The sequence below is a fragment of the Myxocyprinus asiaticus genome, chromosome 32 (genome assembly GCF_019703515.2).
Source record: "Myxocyprinus asiaticus isolate MX2 ecotype Aquarium Trade chromosome 32, UBuf_Myxa_2, whole genome shotgun sequence".
Taxonomy (NCBI): Eukaryota; Metazoa; Chordata; class Actinopteri; order Cypriniformes; family Catostomidae; genus Myxocyprinus; species Myxocyprinus asiaticus.
In genome coordinates, this window is record NC_059375.1 from 11592614 (window position 1) to 11618714 (window position 26101).

At 39.0% G+C, this 26101-nt stretch overlaps 2 protein-coding genes and 1 long non-coding RNA gene across 6 annotated transcripts in view; 2 read left to right on the plus strand and 1 right to left on the minus strand.

Moving 5' to 3' along the window:
• Positions 1 to 4354: 4354 nt before the first annotated feature.
• Positions 4355 to 25600, minus strand: LOC127423355 (uncharacterized). Its single transcript, XR_007894308.1, has 3 exons — positions 25462 to 25600; positions 25259 to 25381; positions 4355 to 4933 (listed from the first exon to the last, which is right to left on the minus strand). It is a non-coding gene; the product is annotated as an uncharacterized LOC127423355 (long non-coding RNA).
• On the plus strand, positions 10247 to 23622 carry LOC127423354 (uncharacterized). Of its 2 annotated transcripts, none has more exons than XM_051667585.1 (5): positions 10247 to 10463; positions 14412 to 14579; positions 18305 to 18499; positions 18793 to 18869; positions 22803 to 23622. In XM_051667585.1, the coding sequence occupies exons 1-5, from the start codon at positions 10332 to 10334 to the stop codon at positions 23353 to 23355; spliced, it is 1125 nt and encodes a 374-aa protein (XP_051523545.1). In that variant the 5' UTR covers positions 10247 to 10331; the 3' UTR covers positions 23356 to 23622. The 2 variants fall into 2 exon arrangements, with proteins under 2 accessions (XP_051523545.1, XP_051523546.1); XM_051667586.1 differs by having other exon boundaries at positions 18323 to 18499.
• The window catches only part of LOC127423353 (poly [ADP-ribose] polymerase tankyrase-2), a 40741-nt gene continuing 40028 nt past the window's right edge, over positions 25389 to 26101 (plus strand). For all 3 annotated transcript variants that reach the window (XM_051667584.1, XM_051667582.1, XM_051667583.1), the window contains exon 1: positions 25389 to 25717. In XM_051667584.1, coding sequence (XP_051523544.1) covers positions 25564 to 25717 — 154 coding nt within the window. In that variant the 5' untranslated portion in view covers positions 25389 to 25563. The remainder of the gene's footprint in view (positions 25718 to 26101) is intronic.

Sequence of the window (26101 nt, forward strand, 5' to 3'; positions counted from 1 at the left end):
CCGCGTACAGGACGTGGGACGCAAATCTCGTCATAATCAGTGTGCGTGAACACTGAACGATCGCAGCCTGATTTTTCTAACCACACATCTTTGAACGTGCAGAATGCACATGGAGTTATTTGCACTAATTAGTGGGTCCACAAGGTGGCAACACTTACTGTTTGAGTTGTTGCTGTTACAAAGAAGCGCTAGAAGAAGATGAATCACTGCTAAACTGTGTATGCACACAGTTATATGGAGTATACTTTGACAGGCTCGTGCTCGACTGTATGCAGACGCTCAGTGTTCGCGTCAAAATTGAAGTACAGAGTTGGGGAGTAACTGAATACATGTAACAGGATTAGGTATTTAAAATACAAAATATTAGTAACTGTATTCCACTACAGTTACAATTTAAATAGTTAGTAATCAGAATACAGTTACATTTGGATTACTGAAGAGATTACTTAACATTTTATTGTCCTTTGTTCCGTTTAATATTTAGTCTATTCAGTTGGAAAACATTTATCCATGTAAATGATGCGACCCAAAGAGCATTTGAAACAGCGGTGAAACACTTTCTTAAGATGTGTTACATTCATATAAGCAGAAGTAAGTTTGGAGCAGCAGAAACAGAAATAAACCTTGTGTAAATTGTCATGTGAACAGTTAGCTTTATGCTAAGCTAAAATGCTATTTCTAGCCATTTTACATGCACCTGTTACCAGGCACAATCATATTTTTTCATCAAGAAAATCCATGTTAGATCATAATTTTTTTCTCTAGTAAGATCTTTGATATTAGGGCAAAAATCTTATTCTTGATGAGAATTTTTGTATTGTTTTTCTGTAAAAATATCGAAAAATCTGTAAAACAAAATCAATTTGCTTTATCTTGTTTTAGAAACAACACTGCATAAGATATTTCAGTTTTTCAAGAATGTATTTTTAACGTGTATTTTGTCTTACTGTACTGGCAGAGTTTTTATAGTCAAAACAAGTGAAAAAATCTACCAGTGCTGAAGAAGTAATCCAAAGTATTTAGAATACATTAATGACCTTGAGTAATCTAATGGAATATGTTACAAATTACATTTTACAGCATGTATTCTGTAATCTGTAGTAAAATACATTTTAAAAGTAACCCAGGGCTTTATACTTGCTATGGTTTACTTCCACGTTGCTGCTTCGTCAAATAGCAATGTCAAATGTACAGTAAATCAAGTCAATCACAAAAACAACAGCGGCACCTTGAGTATAAAATAGCTTGTATAATATGCATATATACATGCAAATGAGATACTGATAATTTACCACCATTATGCAGAAAATCTACATAATATAGCAATCATTTCTATGAATATAGTTCTTATTTGTCTTATAATTAACAAAGAAATAAACATCCTGTAATAGTAAACTTATATACATATGAAGTAATCATTAAAATATTATTTTTGGAAGAGCAAAAATACGCAACCCTAGAAATTTTGGTAATTAATTAGATTATTATTATTTTATTTATTTATTTATTTTATTTTATAATTTTTTTTTTTGTCCACAATATGGAATGCCCAATTCCCAATGCGCTCTAAGTCCTCATGGTGGCGTAGTGACATGCCTCAATCCGGGTGGCGGAGGACGAATCTCAGTTGCCTCCGCGTCTGAGATCGTCAGTCTGCGCATCTTATCACGTGGCTTGTTGAGCATGTTACCGCGGAGACATAGCACGTGTGGAGGCTTCACGCTATTCTCTGTGGCATCCACACACAACTCACCACGTGCCACACCGAGAGCAAGAACCACATTATAGTGACCATGAGGAGGTTACCCCATGTGACTCTACCCTCCCTAGCAACCGGGCCAATTTAGTTGCTTAGGAGACCTGGCTGGAGTCACTCAGCACACCCTAGATTTGAACTCGTGACTCCAGGGGTGGCTCCCAGGACACTAAAGACCCTAGAACCATCTTGAACCATCTGGGCCTGCTTAAAAATATGAGTCAGATTGTGTCCTGTATTGATTCGGTCACTGATTTGATATACAGGACGGATGGCAACACGACTTGCTAACTGGAGGGATGGAATTTTGTCTTAGCAGTCTAATTGGTTAGCATGCTAACCGAAAACCCAAAGAGAAGCAAATCTGACCATTTGTTGCTTTGGTTATATCATGTGATATGCCATATCTTAAACATCATTCAGGCGTGGCTGGTCTATGTTAGCAGGTTGGACAGAGCCCCACCTAAGTATTCATCCACTTAAAAACATAGATCCATACTATAAACTGCCAATAATGTTATTTGTTACCTCGTAAATGTGTTCAAAATGCTGGTATATGAATTTAAAAGCAGGCCTAAAATACGTTTTAATTCTTTTTTAAGTCGTATATAGTTGAAACCTCCGTTACACATAGATGTATGACATGTGGGGCAGAGAGTCTGCTGCCATCCCAGCGCCCCTCATTTTCATGATGGGAAATCTGTGGCCAAATATGGGACTGCAACGAGCCCTCATTGAGACGCATTGGGGCAGAAATTAATCTGCTCATAAACGTAGAGCCAAAGCAAAGTAACTTTTGTATTAACGCGCGCCAGCAGTGTGACAGATTACGAACATGGCAAGCACTTTCAATGAATGTGTGTAAAACTGTTTCGTTTCTATTGTAAATTAAGACAAACTGGGCATCAAACAACTTGGTCCTGACAAGCCAGACATAAAAATAGTTTGGTAATCAAAAGACAAGAGTAGGTGATAAGACATTGTATGTATTGTATGGTGAAAAAATTTATGTAAAAAAGCCTTGGCTCTTTGTTGCGCTGAACTGAATAAAATGTTATATTTCCCATATTTTCTTTGGGGGTGTATACAGTCATGTAGGCGTATGTGATTTGAAACATTTCTACTGCGAACCTGTTTACTACTTTAAACTTGCTGTGGCTTAAAATATTGTTATTATTATTATTATTATTATTATTATTAAGCATTTTGTTTTTTAGTAATGTGGAAACGTGTAAATAGCATGTACATAGTTCTGTTATAATATTCATTATGTTATGAATAATGATTTGAACAAGTTGAATGATGTTTTAAAAAACAGTAGTTATACAGTACATAACCTATAGTGCTCAGAGGAACATCTGCCCCACCTATATCTGTGGTCACGAGCCACTACAGACAACATTACTTAATGTTATTAACTACACGTGCGTATATGAAAAGTTTATCTGTTGCCCGTTTTCTTGCAAACGATGCAGTAAAATTGTTAATTAGCTATCTGATTTGGAATTACGACTAAAATCACAGATACCTGGCCATGCAAACTGAATGAACTTTACACCGACCCTTCACATGGAAACATACACAACTCTGTCTCTCTCACAAAGACTTCAGCTTGGTAATTCAATTCTGCAGCTGTAATGGAACTCTGTGAACTGTGTCAGAGCTGTGATTGCTCACAACTTTCAATCTGCAGAGATAAGGGAAGAGGTAGCTTTGGCTAACACAAACACCATTAATGTGAAAAGCCCATACAGAATGAATCTGACCAGCTTTACCGTGAACTCTTATGCACAAAAACCTTTTCTTCAACATGCGGCCAACCTGTAAAGTTGACAGGACTGTGTTTTGGTATTTTACATTTTATCTTTTGACTGATTTATTTTGTTTGCAAATGGAAACATGTGCTTTGTCTTCTTCAATAATCTCCCTTGATGCTCTTTTATTGCTGAAAGGTTTTCCTTTCACAGACCAAGAGACTTAATCTCAGTTATGCTTAAAGGTGAAGTGTGTAATTTCTGCGCCACTACCATCACCAAGCAGAATTGCAAAAATAATGACAACATTCTCAAACAACATTGCCCATTTGAGAAGCCAAAGACCATCTAATTTCTGTTGTTTAGGAGAATCAATAAAGATAAACACTAGGAATATGAAGGACAGAGATGATTTCAAAATCCTGTTTTTGCAAACAATTATTAACTGTCTTGGAGCAGGAATGTCTATAATGGGAAGGTATAATGGAGAGATTTAGGTTTGTTTAGGATGTGTTAGGCATTTTAGTAAACTGGGCATATGAAGAAAGAAACAGAGGGAACTGCCTGGCCAAACTCCCCTGCAGCTTTCTTGAGTGAAAACATAAATGCTCATTGCTTTTCCTTGGAGTGTTTTTGGAAACCCTGTGGCTGTGGAAGAACAGTTGCAAGCCTGGCACAAATTGTGCTGTACATATTCCTATAAAATGAAGTCATCTCAGACCAGTGGTTGGCACTGAACACCAGCATTTTCTGGTAATGTTAAAAATAATAAAACACCAGGATTCTCACTGACATTACTTGGAATGTGCTTTCAGTATAGCCATCAAATGTTTATTAAGTCAGGAGGGGGGATTGCAATGATATGTCTTAAATGTGCATCCCTGTTTCTACATTTTCATCAATATAACATATAACCACAAAGCTAGCAATGGTTCTCAACTGGTTTTGTTTCACGCCCCAGATTTTACTTTGAACATGATCAAGTGGTGACCCAACACGATACCAAAATTATTTATTTTATTTTACTATACAAAATAAACCCCAAACCTAAACCTAACCATCAGTAGAGTAAAGATGGGAAGGAAAATGAGAGGGAATCGCAGTCATCATTGATTATTTCAACGTGATTACTTCCTTGTTTCAGCGCAGGAACAAAATCCAGGTCTCTGATGCTGCTGATGCAATGCAAGCTATCAGTCTTGAACTTGAACTGATGCAAAAATGTCTTGATGGTAGATGACACCATTTCAGTAACTCAGCAGATTGGGGTCAATGTCAGGGCATTAGAACTTTTGGTAGAAACATGTCAAATTTCCATGTGGTCATGTTGATCTGGAGGCTGCCATCATTGCTCATGAAATCGCTGACAGTGGAAAAAACATGCTTTTTGCTAGGGTGACCATACATCCTCTCTTTTTCTGACCTGAAAAAAAACAAAAAAAAAACATTGGTATTTCAAAACTGGCTAAAAATGTATTCATATTGATGTGCCCTCTACAGTTAGGATCATCATACATTCTGTGTTTTTGACACTGCGCATCAATCTTCACGTGTTTACGTGTCCTATGTGATTATTCTGGCTGAGAGTGGCCGAGCGTGCACTCTTTCAAAGTGCTTTTCTACTCTCTCTCTCTCTCTCTCTCTCTCTCTCTTTCTCACTCGTCCACTCTCAGTCAGAAAAATCTATAACGTGAGTATACTTTTAAAGGTACATTCTCCAACTCTGCAAATTATTCAATAAAACACCTGTTTCATCGGACTCGCGCTTACTACAATTTGTAATTTTTAAATGAAAATGTTGACTATATCGAAACAACAACTACCTATACTACGTATCAGGGAAATTTATACTACAGTGTTGGATAAAAATAGAATATGAGGAAATTTTTCAACTCAGTCCATCAGATATTGTAGCGCAACCTCTGCATGTGATCTGTAAAGCTGGTACTTGCATGTCAATGGTAAAAAAGTTTGAAAATACATTGAACAAGAACACAAGTCAGGCCATGTGAGGGGAGAAACAAGCCCTGTGTCTCTTTACACATACTATCCATACTAAATATTGTGTGACAAGCATAAAACATCAGCGAAAGGAGAGTTTGTCATAAAAATTCAGGGAAGTACACATGGGCACAGCAAGAAGTCTGAAAAGTGTGAAGTGTAATTTTTTAATGATTTCTTTACTGTTTTTATTTTATGTTGTTGTATTTTATTTTATGGCTATTATTACATGTATTAGTGTTATTTAGAGTTATGTTATGGTAAAAAACATAATAAAATTGTAAAATAAAACATATTTGTGACACCTAAACAAAGAATTAATATGGCAGCAACCAAGTCACAAATTCAGAGGACTACACTCTTTATCTTTGTTTTTAATTGGTTACATGCTGAGATTTACCTTTATGGTTCTGTTGCACTTTTTATATTGCTGAAATCAACTCCCAAATGTAATTGCGTTTAAAGGTCAGATGGATTGTTTTGCAGCACCCTTGAAGGGCCTTTCCCCAACAATGGCAATATTGTTTCAGGACGAATTTTTGTAGGTTTTTTTTTCCATCTAAGTCTTGAAGCAGCTCTTTGTGAACAGTCTTCCTGTGGAACAGTGCATAGCAGTTTTACTCTCTCATCTACACCAGAAACAATAACATGCTCAACCTCAAAAGCACTATTGAGACACTGTGAGTAGGCAATTGATTTAATTGAGTTAAATAAATTAATTTTGAATTGAAAATATCTTTAATTCTGCCTACATGGCAGCAGTTAATAGAGCATGAAATGTTTTGGCCTCATACTGTTTTGGGAAAAATTGTAACACATTAGAAACATAGACTATTATTTGAAATGCTGTTAGTTTGCAAGTGCTTTGCCATGCACGATTTTAGAAAATGACAATATCTGCCACATTTTTAAAAACGTGATGCATGAAACTGGCATGTAGATAGGTGATAAGGGTAACAATTTCTTTATAAACTCATTCAATTCAGACTTTGCACAAGAAATATCAATAAAAGAGGCAAAATATGGGACTAATCTATCAGGGCTCAGTGTTAATCAGCAATATAGCTGCGCTAATATCAGAGAGGTCATCAAAATGCACAGCTCCCAATGATGAAGCATTATGTGATCATACTGTATATAATCACTTTGAAAGGATCTGATGCATAGTAGGCGTTATCAGTTATTCTGTTCAGCGAGAACAACCCACCTACTTGTAGATTAAGAGTTTTATAACCATAAACTTGTTTATAGAAAACTGCCCAGTTAAATATTTGTCTGACGAGTTGTATGAGTCAATAAAAAAATAACATTAGCTATTAAAAATGTGAATGAAAGGAAACAGTGAATGACTAGACACTGAAATAATGGATACAGCACACTTTGTTGACTGTATTCTGGCCTCTTGTGGCCACACCAAGCTAGCTACATTAACTACAGTTGAAGAACATAATTTCTTAAAAGTTATGAAAATTAAAAACAGATTTTTATTTTATGGAGGTAAAGTCTCATTAAAAAATATTCACACTCTCACTATTTTTATTTTATTTGATTATTTGTCTTTTACAGTAGGCTAACAAAGTCCAACAGTGTACATGCACCATGGGAGATTTCTGTCAATTCTGTCATTTTTTCTTATATTGAAATTCCCACAAAAGTGTCATTTTTAGCACATCTCAAGTTCTGTATTGTGTTGAATTGAATTTTATGGTGTAAATGACGGTGATGGAAATGACATTAATATTTTTGAAATAAAATGGCAAACTCCTTTGAATTGCTAATGTTAATTTCATAGCTAACATTTTATGTATCCTAAATGCATTTGGCAGACAATACACACAATGAAATAATATTTTCACACTTGTTGTGTATTTTGGCAAAATTACAGCTTGATTGGAAATGAGGCACAATAAAAAATACTCTGCTCAAAAGTGTATTCCCTTGATTTCTCTTTTTCTTCAAACATCACGTCTCGTATTTTATCTCAAGCATGCTCCTCAATGACACTTTTGTTGACTCAGTAAACTCACACTAACTTTTGAAAAAGAAGATTTTAGAGACAAAATTGTTTGATGTAGTGGAAATGACACTACAACAGTATGAAAGTCATACATTTTGAAAAATTGATTGAAATCATTTTTATATAAAAAATATTGAAATGGTCTATTTAGATTAATATAAATTGTGTTTTTATTTTTTACAGATTTTCAGTCTAATACTGAAAGTCTGGGTCTGGGACAAGGATAAAATAGTCAAATATATACATAAAATGCATTTGAAAAGTACCAAAAATAAATTATGAAGGCCTGGTAAAAGATTTCTAAGTGATTTTTAATTAGACCCTCATATAAGAGAAAGAAAAAAAAAATCTGTTGGTTTTAATTAAAATTAACACCTGGGACAAGAAATGGACTGACATTGAAGACAATAGATAGACAGATAGATAGACAGACAGACAGACAGACAGACAGACAGACAGACAGATACATAGATAGATAGATGATAAATATGTTCACACTTAATTATTGACTTTGATGAGATTTGGTTTACTCTTAGATACATCATATCCTGTAAAAACACTCATGAAGCATGTGTCTGCACTAAATGCAGATCTGCAGGTATGCAGGGACGGATTAACCACTGGGCTGATTGGGCCATTACCCAGGGGCCTCTAAACCCAAAGGGCCTGAGCTGTAAATCAATTATTTAATTATTTTGAGATCACTAATATAAATCCATGTAAATATCAGCCTTATGTGAAATATAATTTGCTCGGCCGAATGCGTGCTGCACTACAGCAGCGTGAGCACAGACACTCAAGTTTGTGCTCAGGAAATCTGCTTCTCACAGGTGCAGCGCGTTTATTTGAAGGACTACAGAGAACAGCCTCTGATTTACAAAACGCTTCCAAACACAAAGATAAGGTGCAGTACTGCAGTTTACCCTGGCTGTGTACAAATCTGAAATTCATGTAAGCGACAGAATTCGTGCAACAGTATAGAGCAGTGTTTCTCAATCCTTTCCTGGAGTACCACTAGCACTACACATTTTGCATGTCTCCTTTCTCTAACACACCTGATTCCACTGATTAGCTAATTATTAAAGTGCTTCATGATCTGAATTGAGTGTGTCAAATAAGGGAGACATCCAAAATGTGTAGTGTTAGTGGTACTCCAGGAAAGGATTGAGAAACACTGGTATAGAGGACTTAAAAATGTTTAAATCCTGCATGCATTTAATGTTTAGTGACAAAGCGAAAGATGCCTTAATACCCTAAATATGTGCATGGTAACCTTATGTAATGTTTGGTTAACCGCGAGAGTTCACGAATGGTTATTCTGTTATTTGTCAGGGCTCGGGAATAAGAAACGTTTATTGCCATGGATGCGTCAAACACTATCTCAGATTAGCAGGGAATATGCACAGTGAGCTATAAGCCTAAATAACACAATACATAGATCTTCAAATGATAAAATCACATTAAACTCGAACAAAAATAATCTCAGTCACTGCCTGCAAAATAGTAGGCCTATTCTTAATAAATGGAAAATGCGTAATTCTGCCTGGGGCAGGTTCACTTTCCACGAGGCAGCAAATGCTACGGATTTCAGGACTTCTTCGGGATGCTTTGATTCTTAAATGATTCCGCATTTCACCATTTATCCGGCTCACTTTTTATCAAGTGCTGAAACTTTGCCAGGTGAAAAACAATCTGGAATCATGTGTAACAGTCACATTAAGTCCTCTTTCCAACCTGAACTTCATCAGAATGTTGATTTGTGACACCTGGGATGAAAATACTTGATGCAGCGCAACAAATTGTGAAGCAGAGCACAGGTGTCTCGAGATGCGTTAATAAATATTGAAATTATTTTTAAGTTAACAGTGTCTAAAAAAATGTGACGGTCCTGCACAACGAATTGTAAAACAGAACGCAGATGTCTTCAGATGCATTTATAAATATTCAAGTTCTTTTAAACTTAACACAGTGTCTAAAAAAATGCAATTGCGCTGTATGCTGAAAAAAGTGAGTTGTGGCACAACAACCAAAGACCTATAGCCTACTTGAAAAACTGACCCGAGCCTGGCCCAAAACCTGTAGGTTTGTCGGGTACCATCAGACTCAGATCGGGTTGAAGACCTCTAAACATGTGCAGAATAACCGAATAGTGATTTTGGTATTTGAATTTCATGCGCAAATGCGCAAAAACCAAATATGCAAGGTATGCAATGCATAGGGGCGCCATGTAAAGAGGGGCGCCAGCGGCTCATTAAAGGTGGTCCAATCGGCATTCTCGACCCCTCCAACAACATACCCCCCCCCCCCCCCCCGGGCAATGCTTATAATGGATGACACCCCCCAACCCCCCCTCACTTGACAGATACATGGGGCACAACATTTTGTTTTGCATACTCGCTAAGAAATGTGTAGTTGCGCCCCTGACCATGCACATCCTTATTAATAGCACATGATTTTGGATCGGTTGGCCATGTAAGACATTGCTCCAAAATTTTCTTCCGTCAATTTGAAAAATCCAACCAAATCTGGCAAGCATCCTGTAGTGTGTATGTGTGAATGTGTGAATGGGTTGGGGGGGTGGGGGCAGGTGGCTCCATGGTGTACCAGCCCATGGGCCTCTCAGTTCTTTATCCGTCCTTGCGTATATACATAACAAACACACCCACTCTCTCAACATGTTTGCGCCTGTCATCTTCATTTTAGTCACTCAATAGTGCACCTTAGTTTTGGCTAACCAGATTAGAGTGGAGAGAAACCATAACCAGCACTATCTTATACTCAAATATCTCTGGAGACCTTCATAATGAGAAACAACGGTTGCAAAGAGTGCATAGACAAAATTCTTCAAGAGGCTCCGACTGCAAGAAAAGCTCTTCTAGACAACCACAGTAATCTGCACAAGGTGGCCGATTACTGTCAGAACAAATATCTGAATGTGAGCTAAGTATTCTTGTTTTGTTTTTTAGTTACTCTTTTAAGATTTAACTTGTTTTCACTCTAAATTCTTATAAACAAGCAGAGTCATTTTTAGGTATTATTTGTGGTCCAATTTTCACATTAGGCCTAAAAATGTAGTGTATTTACAGAACTAAAATATTCTATATTATAATATAATGATGAAAAGTAGTCTGTGATGCACCAGTATTGTTTAATGTAATGAATGTGAATGACATGCATTGAAGTCCCAAATTTATCACACCAAAAGTGGAATTCATTTCACAGGCCCCATTTATGTTAATTATTAGTTTATTATTCACATGGTTTACTGAAGGCACTGTTCTTAAAGCTATATAAGTTTCTAGCCTACAGCTTTGTGCTTTTTGTACTGACAGTATACATGCCTAAACAAGGCTAGGTATGTCTTCCCAGTATTCCACAAAAACTGTTCTTAACATGTTTATCTAGGAATCCATCTCTGTATCCTGTAGGTATATTATCTTAAATGCAGGGTGTTTGCAGGAGCCTTTTATGTTCATATAATTCTATAAGAATGTGTATAATTTATTACCATGGTGTTAACCTCAATTGGGTAATTTGGCATAATTTCTGTGGCTCACAGATAAAATGTGAGTCTCTGTTATCACTGAGCTTGAAGATTAAACTGGTATAACTGCCTATCTTCCGCATAACTCTTATGAGTGATTTAAATTATTTCTAAATGTATATGATTTCATAATTTATATGAAATTTAAAATGGAGCGAATGATGATAAAAAGATTCATTTACAGAAACATCTGCCATCTTTTTGTTGAAATGTTGAAAGTATAGTACAGGCAGGGTGTGAATTACGGGTGAGTTTGTGGGGGCTGACCCCCCTAATTAAATGGCCATCAAAATAAAAATGTTACCCAGTGTAATGTTGAATATAGGAAACTAATCTGTTATATATACTAAGCAGCATATTTTTCTTGAAATTAATAACGCTGAAACAAAGAAATGTGATATTTGGCAAGACATGGAAAACACATATATAAAACACTGTATGTACGTTCATGTATGGTTTTCACTTACAAAAATTGCATTAACATATGACTTACACTGTATTGTCCCAAATACACACATGCTGTAAATGACACATATGAATTTCTACATATCACATATGGATACATATTCTTTGCTTCATGTTTGCATATAGAATATGTCACACACAAATAGTGAAAAAATATTTCCCAGAAATAACACACACTTTTGGCATGATTGGATGGATGGATGGATGGATGGATGGATGGATGGATGGACGGACAGACGGACATGTTATTTTACCAGATAATTAAATTTTACGATTCAACGAAAAACCTCATTTGATTGGTTACAAAAGCAGGTAGACCCACCTTCCCCCTTAACGCTTACAAAACTATTGAGCAGCTAATTAGTTTGAATGGATTTGATTTAGACTTGTATGACCTGCAAGTCATTTTGCTACTTTTACTGGATGAAAAACTTTGTCAAAATCGTCATGTTAATTATGTTGAGACAACTTAATTTGTACCTTTTTAAGCTTTATACCAAACATTTTTGAGCAGTTTTGAAGCAATCATCTCAACCAGGCATCTAGGGCTCTTAACATCCAACACACAAACCACAATGACATTGACACGAAAACACATGCACTCACATGACACATAACTCAAGTGGACAACAAACACAACAACACCCATGGCATCACTTTGTTTTAAAAAGTGGTGGGGACAGTTTGGGGCGGTGACATCAATAAGTGGCAAAACTCATTAAATGAATTAGGTTATGTGCAAATAATGTCAAATAAGATTTTTTATTCTTGATTACCAATTCAAGAGCTCAAATTAATACTTCACATAATTAATTTGATCCCTTGATCTGTATTTTGTTGGTAAGTGGATAAATACATGGATCAGTAAGATTTTTAGCCAGAATGACCGATTGGGCTCATGGTAAAGTTTTCGCCTCTTAGTATAAGGAGTTCTGTGTTCTAATCCGCCATAACAGAACTTTTTATTTTAATAAATGAGGAGTGCACCTGCATGTCAGTGGATGTATATTATCAGTGGAGACACATTTGTTTGCATTTTGCTTTGCGATTTAACTGGAAAAGAACACGAGCTGCGCAACAGCGGAGTGAGTAGATCGTGTGTCTGGACGCACAAGAGAACATCGCTGCCCACTGTCACTCAACGCCACTGATAACAAGCACAAATCATAACATTAAAAATAACACATTCTAGCACCAGATCACCACTTATTATAACACACACAATTGAATTGAAAACTCCTGCTCAAGAACTGAAGATGTTTCTTCTGCATTAGACACTTACCTGACAAAAGCTATTTCAAAAGTGGTGGGGACACAATTGGCAAAGGCAAAAAGTGGTAGGGACATGTCCCACCTGTCCCACCTGTAAATTATGCCTTTGACACCACCAGTGCAAATACTGCAATAAATAGCAAATATTAAAACATTAATTTGCTATTTTTACTCACGCTGTGGTGCATGCTGGGAACCTGACATCATTTGTACATCTGATTGTGGCCAACAATAATTATTTAAGTTAAGGGGTCTTGACATACTATTTATTTTATATAATTTTATTGTCTTCCCTGACGTCCACTGATAATGTTAGTAAATTTTATTTGCACCAAAACAACCATAATTTAGTAATATGATCATTTTCCACCGTGTCTCTGGCCCTCTGTCTGAAACGCCTAAGCACCTCCTTAAAACTTCACCGTAAATGCCCACTGTTATGATTGGCTAAAATCGTGCAGCCCTTCATATTCAGCCATATTTGAAACTAAATCGGAAGAGAATGAACCTGCTCCACAACATTATAAAACTAAATTTCAGGGTTTACACATAATGCACTTCCAACACATTGCATCCGAATATATTAAACTGTTCGTCTCAAGCACAACTGTTAACACTCAGCACTATAAACTATCAAACAGTCATGACATTTGAAATATTCATGAATGAAATGGTTTACTTATGGTTTTGCGATCGGGTCCAAGTGTTTTTAACTGCCCCATCCTTCAATAACAGTTCGTTTGAAATGCTTGAATCGTATGACTGGTTCACAAGCAATCCACGTTGTTATGAGCTGAAAAAACACACATACATCCACCGTCCAAAGCACAGTGAATAGACAAAAATCACAAATAGCACAGATGGGTGCAAGAATGAGTCAAGGATGCATTTGTGCTCAAAACAACAAGATGCAGCTGAATGAAACAGGGTCTCATTTTCAGAGTTGTAACTTGACACCACATCTTTTAAAAGCAGCGCGAATTACATGACAATGGTCCAAGAATCGTATTGGTCTAGTGCATGTTTATATACAAAAATAATTCAAAATAGTCTAGTTGGGTGGTGTTCAGGAATAGTGAGGCCACACTAGGCCTTTCTGTCCTGCTCTCTCTCAGTTTACGAACTAAAGCACAAGTGGGTGGGGCCAAGGGTGTAATTACGTAAAGTAGCCATTGATGTTTTTCGATGTATAGTCAAATTAATGAGTTCCTTAGTGACATAAGGAAGTCAAGGTTTGCAGCTAGATTTCAATAAATGTCTTTATTGCATTGGGGATTAAGTTTTGAGTTCTCAAATTATCAGTATGTTTTTATAGTAGAATGACCTCAACATATCAAGAACATTTTTATCCTCGTGACATTACCCTTTTAACAAATTTACATTGATTACACAAAATGAAATTAAGTTGTGACAAAAATGTTTAAGAATTGTGAATCTGACACACCACCTATAATTTTCAAATTAATCTGAAGACCTGGATTAGATGCTTCAGATGTGGTAGATCTACAAGTATAGGAATGATCATCTGCAGTTGTCCATAAAACAGTTTAAAGGCAGAGTTTGAATGATGAATTTCAAGTGGTTTCCTTTTTTAATTTTTAGGTGGAGGACACCAGAACTGTCATCGAAGAGTCCAAGGCTCTCACCACCCAGGCCCTAGCCAGTGTCACATACCAGATAAACAATCTAGCCACCTCTGTACTGAAGATTTTAGATGCTCAGACTGTTCAGCTCAAACAGATGGAATCCTCTGTCAACATGCTGACGCTGGTGAGTGTCTGAGGTTACCTTTCATGGAAAGCACCAGAATCTCTTGAAACATAACACCAGTCATTACAATGGGAACAATGATAGAAATACTGTACTAATATAACATTTATTACTCGGCTCAGTGGAATACTTGATTCTGATTGGTCAAACAAGGCATTCAGCTGTGAAATATTTCTGAATAATCACTTTTGTTCTCATGGCAAAACTGTATAACTCACCGTTCATCTAGGAAACTGTAGCTGTGCTCATGTTTTGTCTCTACAAGAAAGCTAATAAATAATTTCAAATCCATATGCCATGTCGATTAATTGTTTATTTGGTAAGTAGCTGTGTAATATGCAGGATAATGTACAGTCTTCCAGTCACAAAATAATTTCCTTTGTTGTTTATTTTGTGATTATGATAGTACATTATCTGTTACTGTATTACATTATCAGAATCAGAATCAGCTTTGTTGCCAAGTATGCTTACACATACAAGGAATTTGTCTTGGTGACAGGAGCTTCCAGTGTACAACAATACAAAAACAATACAAAAACAGCAGCAAGACATAGATAATAATAATAATAATAATAAAAGAATAATAATTATACACATACGTACAGACACACACATACATACATACACATATACACATGGGTAGTGCAAATCTAATACAATCTGTTATGTACAGTGCAAAGGTTTTTTTTTTTAGGTTTTTTTTCTCAGAGGAATGAATGGCAGAAGAGGCTGGGTGCACTGGATAAATATAAGAAAGACTAAACTGTGTATTTCACATAGTTATTGCTCAATGTGGCAATTTAACTGTTCATGAGATGGATAGCCTGAGGGAAAAAAACTGTTCCAGTGCCTGACGGTTCTGGTGCTCAGAGCTCTGAAGCGTCGGTCAGAAGGCAACAGTTCAAAAAGGTAGTGGGCAGGATGAGTGGGGTCCAGAGTGATTTTTCCAGCCTTTTTCCTCACTCTGGAAGTGTATAGTTCTTGAAGGGGGGGCAAGGGGCAACCAATAATCCTCTCAGCGCCTGTGGCAGGTTGAATTTCCTCAGCTGGCGAAGGAAGTACAACCTCTGCTGGGCCTTTTTCACAATGGAGTCAATGTGGGTCTCCCACTTCAGGTCCTGTGAGATGGTAGTGCCCAGGAACCTGAATGACTCCACTGCTGCCACAGTGCTGTTTAGAATGGTGATGGGGGTCAGTGTTGGGGTGTTTCTCCTAAAGTCCACAATCATCTCCACCGTTTTGAGTGTGTTCAGCTCAAGGTTGTTTTGACTGCACCAGACAGCCAGCTGTTCAACCTCCCTTCTGTATGCAGACTCATCGTCATCTCGGATGAGGCCGATGACAGTGGTGTTGTCTGCAAACTTCAGGAGCTTCAGGAGAGGGTCCTTGGCAATGCAGTCATTGGTGTAGAGGGAGAAGAGTAGTGGGGAGAGCACACATCCCTGGGGGGCACCAGTGCTGATTGTACAGGTGCTAGAAGTGAGTTTCCCCTGTCTCACAAGCTGCTGCCTGTCCATCAGAAAGCTGCTAATCCACTGACAGATAGACATGGGAACAGAGTTGGTGTAATTTATTCTGGAGTATAGCTGGGATGATGGTGTTGAAAGCCGAACTGAAGTCCACAAAAAGGATCCTTGCATATGTCCCTGGTCTGTCCAGATGTTGCAGGATCTGATGCAATCCTATGTTGACTGCATCATCCACAGACCTGTTTGCTCGATAAGCAAATTGAAGGGGATCTAGAAAGGGTCCAGTGATGTTCTTCAGGTGGGCCAACAGCAGTCTCTCAAATGATTTCATGACCACAGACGTCAGGGCGACAGGTCTGTAGTCATTAAGTCCTGTGATTTACGGTTTCTTTGGGACAGGAATAATGATTGAGCGTTTGAAGCAGCATGGGACTTCACACTGCTCCAGTGATCTATTGAAGATCTGTGTGAAGATGGGGGCCAGCTGGTTAGCACAGGATCGAAGACACGCTGGTGAGACGCCATCTGGGCCTGAAGCCTTCCTCATCTTTTGTTTCCGAAAGACGCGGCTCACATCATCTTCACAGATCTTAAGTGCAGGTTGAGTAGCAGGAGGGGGGAGGAGGGGGGTTGCAGGAGGTGTTGGTGTTTGTGTGAAGTAAAGGTCAGAGTGGGTGTGGGGTGTGAGACTGGGCCTTTCAAATCTGCAGTAGAACACATTCAGGTCGTCAGCCAGTTGTTGGTTCCCTACAGTGTTGGGGGTAGGAGTCTTGTAATTTGTGAGTTGTTTCATGCCACTCCACACTGATGCAGGATCATTAGCTGAAAACTTATTTTTCAGCTTCTCAGAATATCTTCTTTTAGCCACTCTGATTTCCCTGTTCAGTGTGTTCCTGGCCTGATTGTACAAGACTTTATCCCCACCCCTGTAAGCATCCTCTTTGGCCTGATGAAGCTGCCTGAGCTCTGTAGTAAACCACGGTTTGTCATTGTTGAACTTTAAATAAGTCCTAGTAGGAATGCACATATCCTCACAGAAACTGACATATGATGTAACAGTATCTGTGAGCTCATCCAGGTCTGTTGCTGCAGCCTCAAATACACTCCAATCCGTGCAATCGAAGCAGGCTTGTAGTTCCCGCTCTGCATCATTGGTCCATCTCTTTACAGTCCTTACTACTGGCTTGGTTGATTTTAATTTCTGCCTGTAGGTTGGAAGAAGATGAACCAGATAGTGATCAGAGAGTCCCAAAGCTGCTCTAGGGACAGAGCGATATGCATCCTTTATTGTTGTGTAACAATGATCCAGTATGTTCCTGTCTCTGGTGGGGCATGTGATGTGCTGTTTGTATTTGGGCAGTTCACGTGTGAGATTTGCTTTGTTAAAATCCCCAAGAATAATAATAACTGAGTCCGGGTATTGTTGTTCCATGTCTGTGATTTGATCAGCCAGCTGTTGCAGTGCTGTGATCAAACACACATTTGGTGCAATATACACACTCACCAAAATAAACGAGGAAAACTCCCGCGGCGAGTAGAAAAGCTTACAGTTAATAAAGAGCACTTCCAAATTAGGACAGCACATCCTCTTTAACCTTGTTACATCTGTACACCAACTTCATTGATATAAAAGCATGTTCCACCGCCTCTTGTATTCCCCGTTAACGGCACGATGTGATCCGCTCTGAACAGCTGGAAGCCCGGCAGATGTAACGCACTGTCCGGAATGGCTTCACTCAGCCAAGTTTCTGTGAAGCACAAGGCAGCAGAGGTTGAAAAGTCCTTGTTTGTGCATGTGAGGAGGTAGTTAGTCCGTTTTGTTAGGAAGAGTGAATACTCGGCAGCACTGTTCAAAATCCGTGCCGACGGAGTTTGACCAATGCACTGGCTCGTCTCCCTCGCCTGCGTCTCTTAAACAACAGAGCTGTGCCTCCAACTAAAATATCTAGCAAATCGTCTGAATATTCAAAAACCGGGAAGAGATTGTCTGGTACATGCTGTCGAATGTTCAGCAGTTCATCTCTGTTAAAATTGACTGGAAAAAGATTACTAAACACAGGACAAACAAACAAAAACAACAAAAGAACTGAGGAGCTCCACACCGAGGCAGCCATCTGCGGCTTCATCATGATGATATCCCCTTCTTCCCACACAGTTGCATGACATGTGTAACATAATGTTTGATGCTGAATTATGATGTTGTCAAAGTTGCATAGATAGCAAAAATTGCCTTTTAATATGAATGTTCACACTCAGACAATTGGCATGTACAAGGAGAATACTGCACGGAGAGAGATTGGAGTTCTGACCACACAGGCCAAAGTTCACCGGACTCAAAAGATGGTTCCCCCAGCAAGTGGACTTGAGCCGTTTCGCATGTACAGACGTGTCCCCATATCCTATACCCGCTTAGACAAACTTGGCCATGGCCACTGGGAAAGCAACAAAACTGTAAGCAAATATAATGTATCTCCACACATTGAATAATTTTTACGATAGTGGGAGTGTATGGGAAACTTGTTTGAAAATATTATTTTTGAAATTCTGTTTGGTGCCACTAGTGGCACAGAAATTACTCTGTTAAAAGAGATTCAGACATGTTTGGTACTATAAGGAGTTATGTTTGCTATATTGATATATGCACATCAATGACAATGAATATTTATAAACATCTTGCAATGTTTGTACTAAAACTTGACTGAAGAGTTAATTTGATCTTATTATGCTGATCTGTGGAATTCAAGGAGGAGTCTAAAGAGGAAACCGGCAACAGTGACTCTTCCCAACAATTTGGTACACCGGCGACCAGCACCTTTAACTTGTAAGTACTAGACAATGTTTATGCTAACTATAACAAAAATTCTGAATAATGTACCGATTTTGCTGTTTCGGAAGGAAATTTGTACTTTGATTCACCAAAGTGGCATTCAACTGAACATAAAGTATAGTCAGGACATTACTGATGTTAAAAACAGCACCATCACTATTTGAAAAAAAGTCATTTTTGATCAAATCTAGACAGGCCCCATTTCCAGCAGCCATCACTCCAACACCTTATCCTTGAGTAATCATGATAAATTGCTAATTTGGTACTAGAAAATCACTTGCCATTATATCAAACACAGTTGAAAGCTATTTGGTTTGTTAAATGAAGCTTAACATTGTCTGTGTTTGTTTTTGAGTTGCCACAGTATGCAATAGACTGGCATGTCTTAAGGTCAATATTAGGTAAAAATGGCAAAAAAGAAACAGCTTTCTCTAGAAACTCGTCAGTCAATCAGTGTTTTGAGGAATGAAGGCTATACAATGCTTGAAATTGGCAAAAAAAAAAAAAAAAAAACTGAAGATTTCATACAAAGGTGCACACTACAGTCTTCAAAGACAAAGGACAACTGACTCTAACAACAGAAAGAGATGTGGAAGGCCAGATGTACAACTAAACAAGAGGATAAGTACACCAGAGTCTCTAGTTTGAGAAATAGACACCTCACATGTCCTCAGCTGACAGCTTCATTGAATTCTACCTGCTCAACATCAGTTTCATGTACAACAGTAAAGAGAAGACTCAGGGGTGCAGGCCTTATGGGAAGAATTGCAAAGAAAAAGCCACTTTTGAAACAGAAAAATAAAAAGAAAAGGTTAGAGTGGCAAAGAAACACAGACATTGGACAACAGATAATTGGAAAAGAGTGTTATGCATCTTAACCCCACTGAGCTTTTGTGGGATCAGCTAGGTTGTAAGGTGCGTGAGAAGAGTCCGACAAGACAGCCACATCTATGGCAAGAGCTACAGGAAGTGTGGGGTGAAATGTCACCTGAGTATCTGGACAAACTGACAGCCAGAATGCCAAGGATCTGCAAAGCTGTCATTGCTGCACATGGAGGATTTTCTGATGATTTTTTGACTCTTTGAATATTTATGCATTATGAATTCATTATGAACATCTATAATCCTAACCATTTAGAGCCTTTTAGGCTGAGTAGCCTGTCAGGAACAACTCGGGGCACCTTCCCCCCATCGTGATCTTGCAAGCTCGGTGCGGTGTGGCATGATTTGGGGCACCTCTCTCCCATCGCAATCTTGCGAGCTCGGGGCGGGATGGAACGATTTGGGGCACCTTTCACCCATCGCGAGCCAGGGGCGGGGTGGCACAATTCGGGGCACCTTTCTCCCATCGCGATCTTGCGAGCTCCACGTAGGGGCGATCGATCAAGTACCCTGTAAAGCCGCCCCAGAGAGCACTGCCACCCTAGGCACCTGCCTATATTGCCTATGCCAGGATCCGCTACTGCAAACCCGAGACTACTTGTAGGAGGTGGTCCGAGTTTGGTTGCAATGGAACTGTGGTACTGTTCGCATTAACGAGAACGCAGCTTGTTCAGGAAGTAAAATAACTAGCGCAAGCATTTTTGCTGATTTTGCTGACAAAAATGGACTCAAGATATGGACTCAAGATGGCGCCGAGTGTGGCTGCTGCGTTGCGAGCTCCGAAACAACATTGTAGTTTTTTGTTTGTTTTGTATACAATTCTTATGTTTTTTGTCTTGGATGTTGTCTGCCTTTTTGTCTATGACAGACAAACATTTTGGACATTGGTTCTGCAATTACACACCGTAAACCAGACTTCAAACACGCCCGCTGTTTACAAACACGCCTGCGGAGCCCTCTGTCTGGGCAGCCCAGCCGCGAAAACGCAGAAGGTAAAGGGGAAACAGAGCCGGCGTTCTCATCAGAGTAAGACATCGTGCAAATCGACCCCCGCTACCCAGTATTCTACTGACAAATGTTCAGTTTCTGGACAACAAGCTCTGCGAGCTGAGAGCACGGATCTCTTTCCAATGAGAGACGAGGGACTGCTGCATTATCTGCCTTACAGAAACTTGGATGTCTGCGGAGATTCCAGACTCAGCCATCGAACCCATGGGGTTCTCCGTGCACCAAGCGGACAGAGCGAAAGACCTCTCAGGTAAAAGCAGAGGTGGTGGCGTATGTTTTATGATCAACAAATTCTGGTGTGATCAGAGGAACGTACATTCTATCAAGTCATTCTGCTCTCCTGATCTGGAATTTCTCATGCTTCTGTGTCGACCATTCTGGCTACCGAGGGAATTCACAGCGGTCATTATCACAGCTGTGTACATCCCGCCACAAGCCGACACAGACCGGGCACTCAAGGAACTGTACGGGATTATAAGCAAGCAGGAAAATGCGCACCCTGAGGCCACGTTCATTGTGACCGGGGACTTTAACAAAGCCAATTTTAAATCAATTGCACCAAAATATCACCAACACATCAGTTTTAACACACAAGGGGAATGGGTTTTGGACCATTGCTACTCTCCCTTCCAGGATGGCTACAAATCCCTCCCCCGCCCACCATTTGTCAAATCGGACCACTCTTCCATTCTGCTTCTGCCCACTTACAATGATGAAGCAGCCTACAGAGAGGAGGTGCACACTCTGACACACTGATGTCAGGACCACAACCTCTCCCTCAACATCAGTAAGACAAAGGAGCTTGTGGTAGACTTCAGAAGAAAGGACAGAGAACACAGTCCCATCACTATCAATGGAGCACCAGTGGAGAGAGTCAGCAGCTTCAAGTTCCTGGGTGTCCACATCACTGAGGAACTCACATGGTCCATCCACACTGAAGTCGTTGTGAAGAAGGCTCATCAGCGCCTCTTCTTCCTGAGATGGCTGAGGAAGTGTGGAATGAACCGCCACATCCTCACACGGTTCTACACCTGCACTGTAGTGAGCATCCTGACTGGCTGCATCTCCGCCTGGTACGGCAATAGCACTGCCCACAACCACAAAGCCCTGCAAAGGGTGGTACGAACTGCCAGACACATCATTGGAGGTGAGCTTCACTTCCTCCAGGACATATACACCAGGCAGTGTGTGAAAAAAGCTCGGAGGATCATCAGAGACTCCAGCCACCCGAGCCACGGGCTGCTCTCACTGCTACCATCAGGCAGGCGGTATCGCAGCATCAGGACACGCACCAGCCGACTTCATGACAGCTTCTTCTCCCAAGCAATCAGACTTTTGAACTCTTGATCCCTCACGATCAATATACATCAGCACTGCACTTAATTAATCTTATTATCTCACAGAAAGCAGAAAGTACAAGTGTGAATATATCAACGGTGAGCGAAAAAAAAAAGACATTTTTATTCCATTGATGGTTAGGTTTAGGGTTGGGGTTTGGGTTAAGGGATAGAGTTAATAAAATATGTATTCATTTTGACAGTATTACATGATTTACCAGTAAAAAGCTTTTGGCGCCACCCTGTGGAAATGTCACTAATTTCACCTCAACAACATCTCCACCTTCGGCCACTGGGGACAGGGGTTTCGAATTTCAGTAAGCACAGACTGATTTCAACAGCAAAACTTTCGACCTACTGTCGTCAAATACATTGTGCATTGGTCTGCACTATGAAAGTGGTCCATACCACCTTTGTGCTTTATTTCAAGTCCTCTGAAGCCATACGGTTTTCACTGACAATTCCCCTCCAAATTGATGTCCAACCTGCTGCACAGGCACCATATTTGAATTTACAACTATGGCACAGGGAAAAGATTTTTGTGAATAAAGACTTAAATTTAAGTCTTCTCGTATGGCTCTTATGGACTACTTTTGTGGTGTTTTTTGTACTTGGAGATTCACAGGCATGGTCACTATGAACTTTAAATGATATATGAAAAAGAACTGTGTAAAGATGCATGTATTTACTTCGTTTCCAGGTCTTTTGTGGGTATTGCTGTTCCACCTCCATCAGTGCCTGACTGGGTGGGTTCTAGAATCACAGCTCCTCCTGATCTCTCTCCAGCTTCACTGTGTCCTTCACCCAGACTATCTGCCTGCTCCCCATCTCCACCTCCATATGCCTATCCAGAGTTATCCATGCTGCCTCCACCTCCTACAGATGACGAGATGGGAGATGCTCCACCCCCACCCCCTCCTCCATCTCCTCCTCTGGACAACATGCCATTTTCTATTTCACCACCTCCTCCCCCTAGTTCTGGATATGGAGGCTCTTTGGTACCTCCTCCGCCACCTCCACCAGCACAAAATGCTTCTGTGACTTCAGCAAATGCTCCACCTCCCCTTCATGACAAGACGGCTGTTCCACCACCCCCTCCTCCTCCTTGCTCTGTGTACAGTGGTTCATCGTTACCCCCACCACCCCCTCCACCTCCTCAAAATGCCTCCATGGTGCCACCATCCCCTCCTCCTCCACCTCCAAATATTGGCGGAAAATTTGTTCCACCTCCCCCTCCTCCACTCCCATTTTGAATGTTGAATTTCAATGTTGACTTTACGTGGCAGACTATAAAACAGTTGACTTGAGAATAATTTTATTGTTGTGTTTTATATTAAATGCTATGCAACTTCCCTTTACATGTATACATTTTTATGGTATAAAGCTCTAAAAAAAGTTATATGTTTTATGTTAAGCATATTAAAGTCAAACATCAGACTTCAACATCGGGTGTATCTATTTTTCCTTGTTTGATATATATTAATGGAGGAAAAAATAAAGCTTTATGGTAAAAATCTCAATGTGAGTAATTGAGTTTCATTACTATATTTTGGGGAATTTGGACTTTACTTGAGTACTATTGAAGCTGAATATTTCCCCTACTCTTAATCAATTACATTAACAAGGCAAACATGATACTTTCACTCCTTACAATTTCATTTAGACCTTTAAAGTACAAAGTAGCCAGTGCTGGGCTGATTACTTGTGAATTGTAATCAGGTACTGACAAATAAAAAATGCAACCTGTAATGTAATCTCATAGATTACATTTTGGGGTAATTTTATCAGATTACTTTAGGATTACTTTCAATTTAATTCTATTTTATGTCACATGCATTTGAGTAGGATAATCATTTTAACATAAAAGTACAAAGAGGAAGAAAATTTATTCCATTCTTTATTACTAACAAAAAGAGCTCCTCATGACATTTTTAAAAAGTGCATTAAACATTACTTGAATTAAATAAATATTAAATCTTATAGCAATGACAGTGCATGGCCAAAGTTTATAATTCAAAACACTGAGGCATCAAGTTAATTTTAAGTGCATAAAACAATAGCAGCATTATGAACATTAATGAACTTAAAATCAACAGCAACGACGTTGCCTAGGTCGAGGTTTTCATCTAAAAACACTGAAACATTTTTAACCCATACAGCTTACTGATAGTCCATCGCCTATTCCTGAGGTGGAAGATATTATCATTTGAACAGCAAGAATATTCTAAGCATATCTAGTTCATTCAATGATATACAGCATGATAAACAGTGATAAACAGCAATGACATTGCTAGGACATTGCTATGTCAAAGCTGATGTACATGAGCCGTACATCAAACTTCATTGCTGGATCACCACTTATTATATCACACACAAAAGAAATGGAAACTCAGAATCAGAAGAATTCATCTCAAGAACTGGAGTTGTTTCTTCTGCATTAGAGACTTACCTGACGAAAGCTATTTAAAAAAATGGTGGGGACATGTTCCACCCGTTCCACCCATAAATAACACCTATGAACCTAACCCTTACCCTAACCCATCACTTTGATTGCAATTTTTTTTTTAGGTAAAGACTCATATCAGCATGAGCATTTGTGTTTACAGTTGACCTCGTAATGAATATAATATAAGGAGGTCATGGATTTTGCATTGGTGCAGTATCTCACAATGAAGTGAGCTGTCTACCTTGATAGCATTTTGGGGCATCAAAGACATGCTCGAAGTGACCTGATCTTCCTCCAGAGGGAGCTGGGCTGCTCAAAAAGCCGAATACCCCATTGAGCACCATTCAAATCTCAGGACGTTTTTTTTACTTACTTCAGAAATTTGTCCGCTTAAATATATAATATTTTAAATTAATTAATTACAATAAGTTGGATCCTGACAAACATTTGGGAAACTGACCTAGCAATCTCTATTAAATCATCAAATCAACTGCCTTACATCCTATGATCACAAACGACTGTGATTGGTCCATTTTAACCAGCGTTGAGAAGAGTAACAGGTGCCATGTGACAACGCTATTTACGCGCTTTAGCAGTTGTTTGGACAATAATTTGTACCTTATACCTGAACTATGACACTAAGAAACTTTAACTGCCATTGAAAAAGTGAATATTTAAAATAGAAAAATTGTTATTTAGACCTAACTTACCTGACCAATAAGAGACTGCCGGGCCGCTAATCCCCCGCCCACTCTGTGTCTTTCATGCAAATTGCTTTTCTTCTCGTTTATTATATTTCTGTAGCTTTGACAGCCGTTTTGACAGCTCTATTCCTGAAAAACCAAAGACATTCAAAATCAGTTCTTCTCTTCTAATGGTTGTAACAGAATGTTTTAACTGTGGAGATCTGCACCTCCTTTTGGTCTCCATGTCAAGCCTTTGTGATAGTGTGTATTCCGCATTTTCCACTGTCAGCCTCTAGCTTTTCCAGTTGGTCCGGAGCTTGTCGGGTGTCATGGAGAGCTCCGGGTCCGCTGAGCCGAGCAGAGGGCTGTTCGAGGCCTGCAGGAGCGGAGACCTGGAGCGGGTGAAGAAGCTCGTGTGTCCGGAGAATGTAAACAGCAGAGACACTGCGGGCAGGAGATCCACCCCACTGCATTTTGCTGCGGGTGAGTGCGGTCGCCTATTCTATTCTAAAAAAAAATTATTCTATTCTAAGATATTTTTTAAATTCTATATTAAATAGAATTAAATATATTTTTAGATTCTGTTCTATTCTATATTCCATGATCTATTCCTATTTTCTAAGATTTACTTCTATTTTATATTTTAAAAAAGTTCCATTCTATTCAGTATTCTGGAATTATATTCTTTTTACTACATTATATTTTCTAAGATTCTATTTTGCTTTGTATCATTAAAATTTATTTACGTATATAATTTGCATAAGCAAAAATACGTTTGCATCTAATGAATAATTAATTAGCCGCAAGAGAAAAGCTTCATAGTAATGACAGTTTAATTATGTGTTAATTAGGTATCTCAGTGTACTG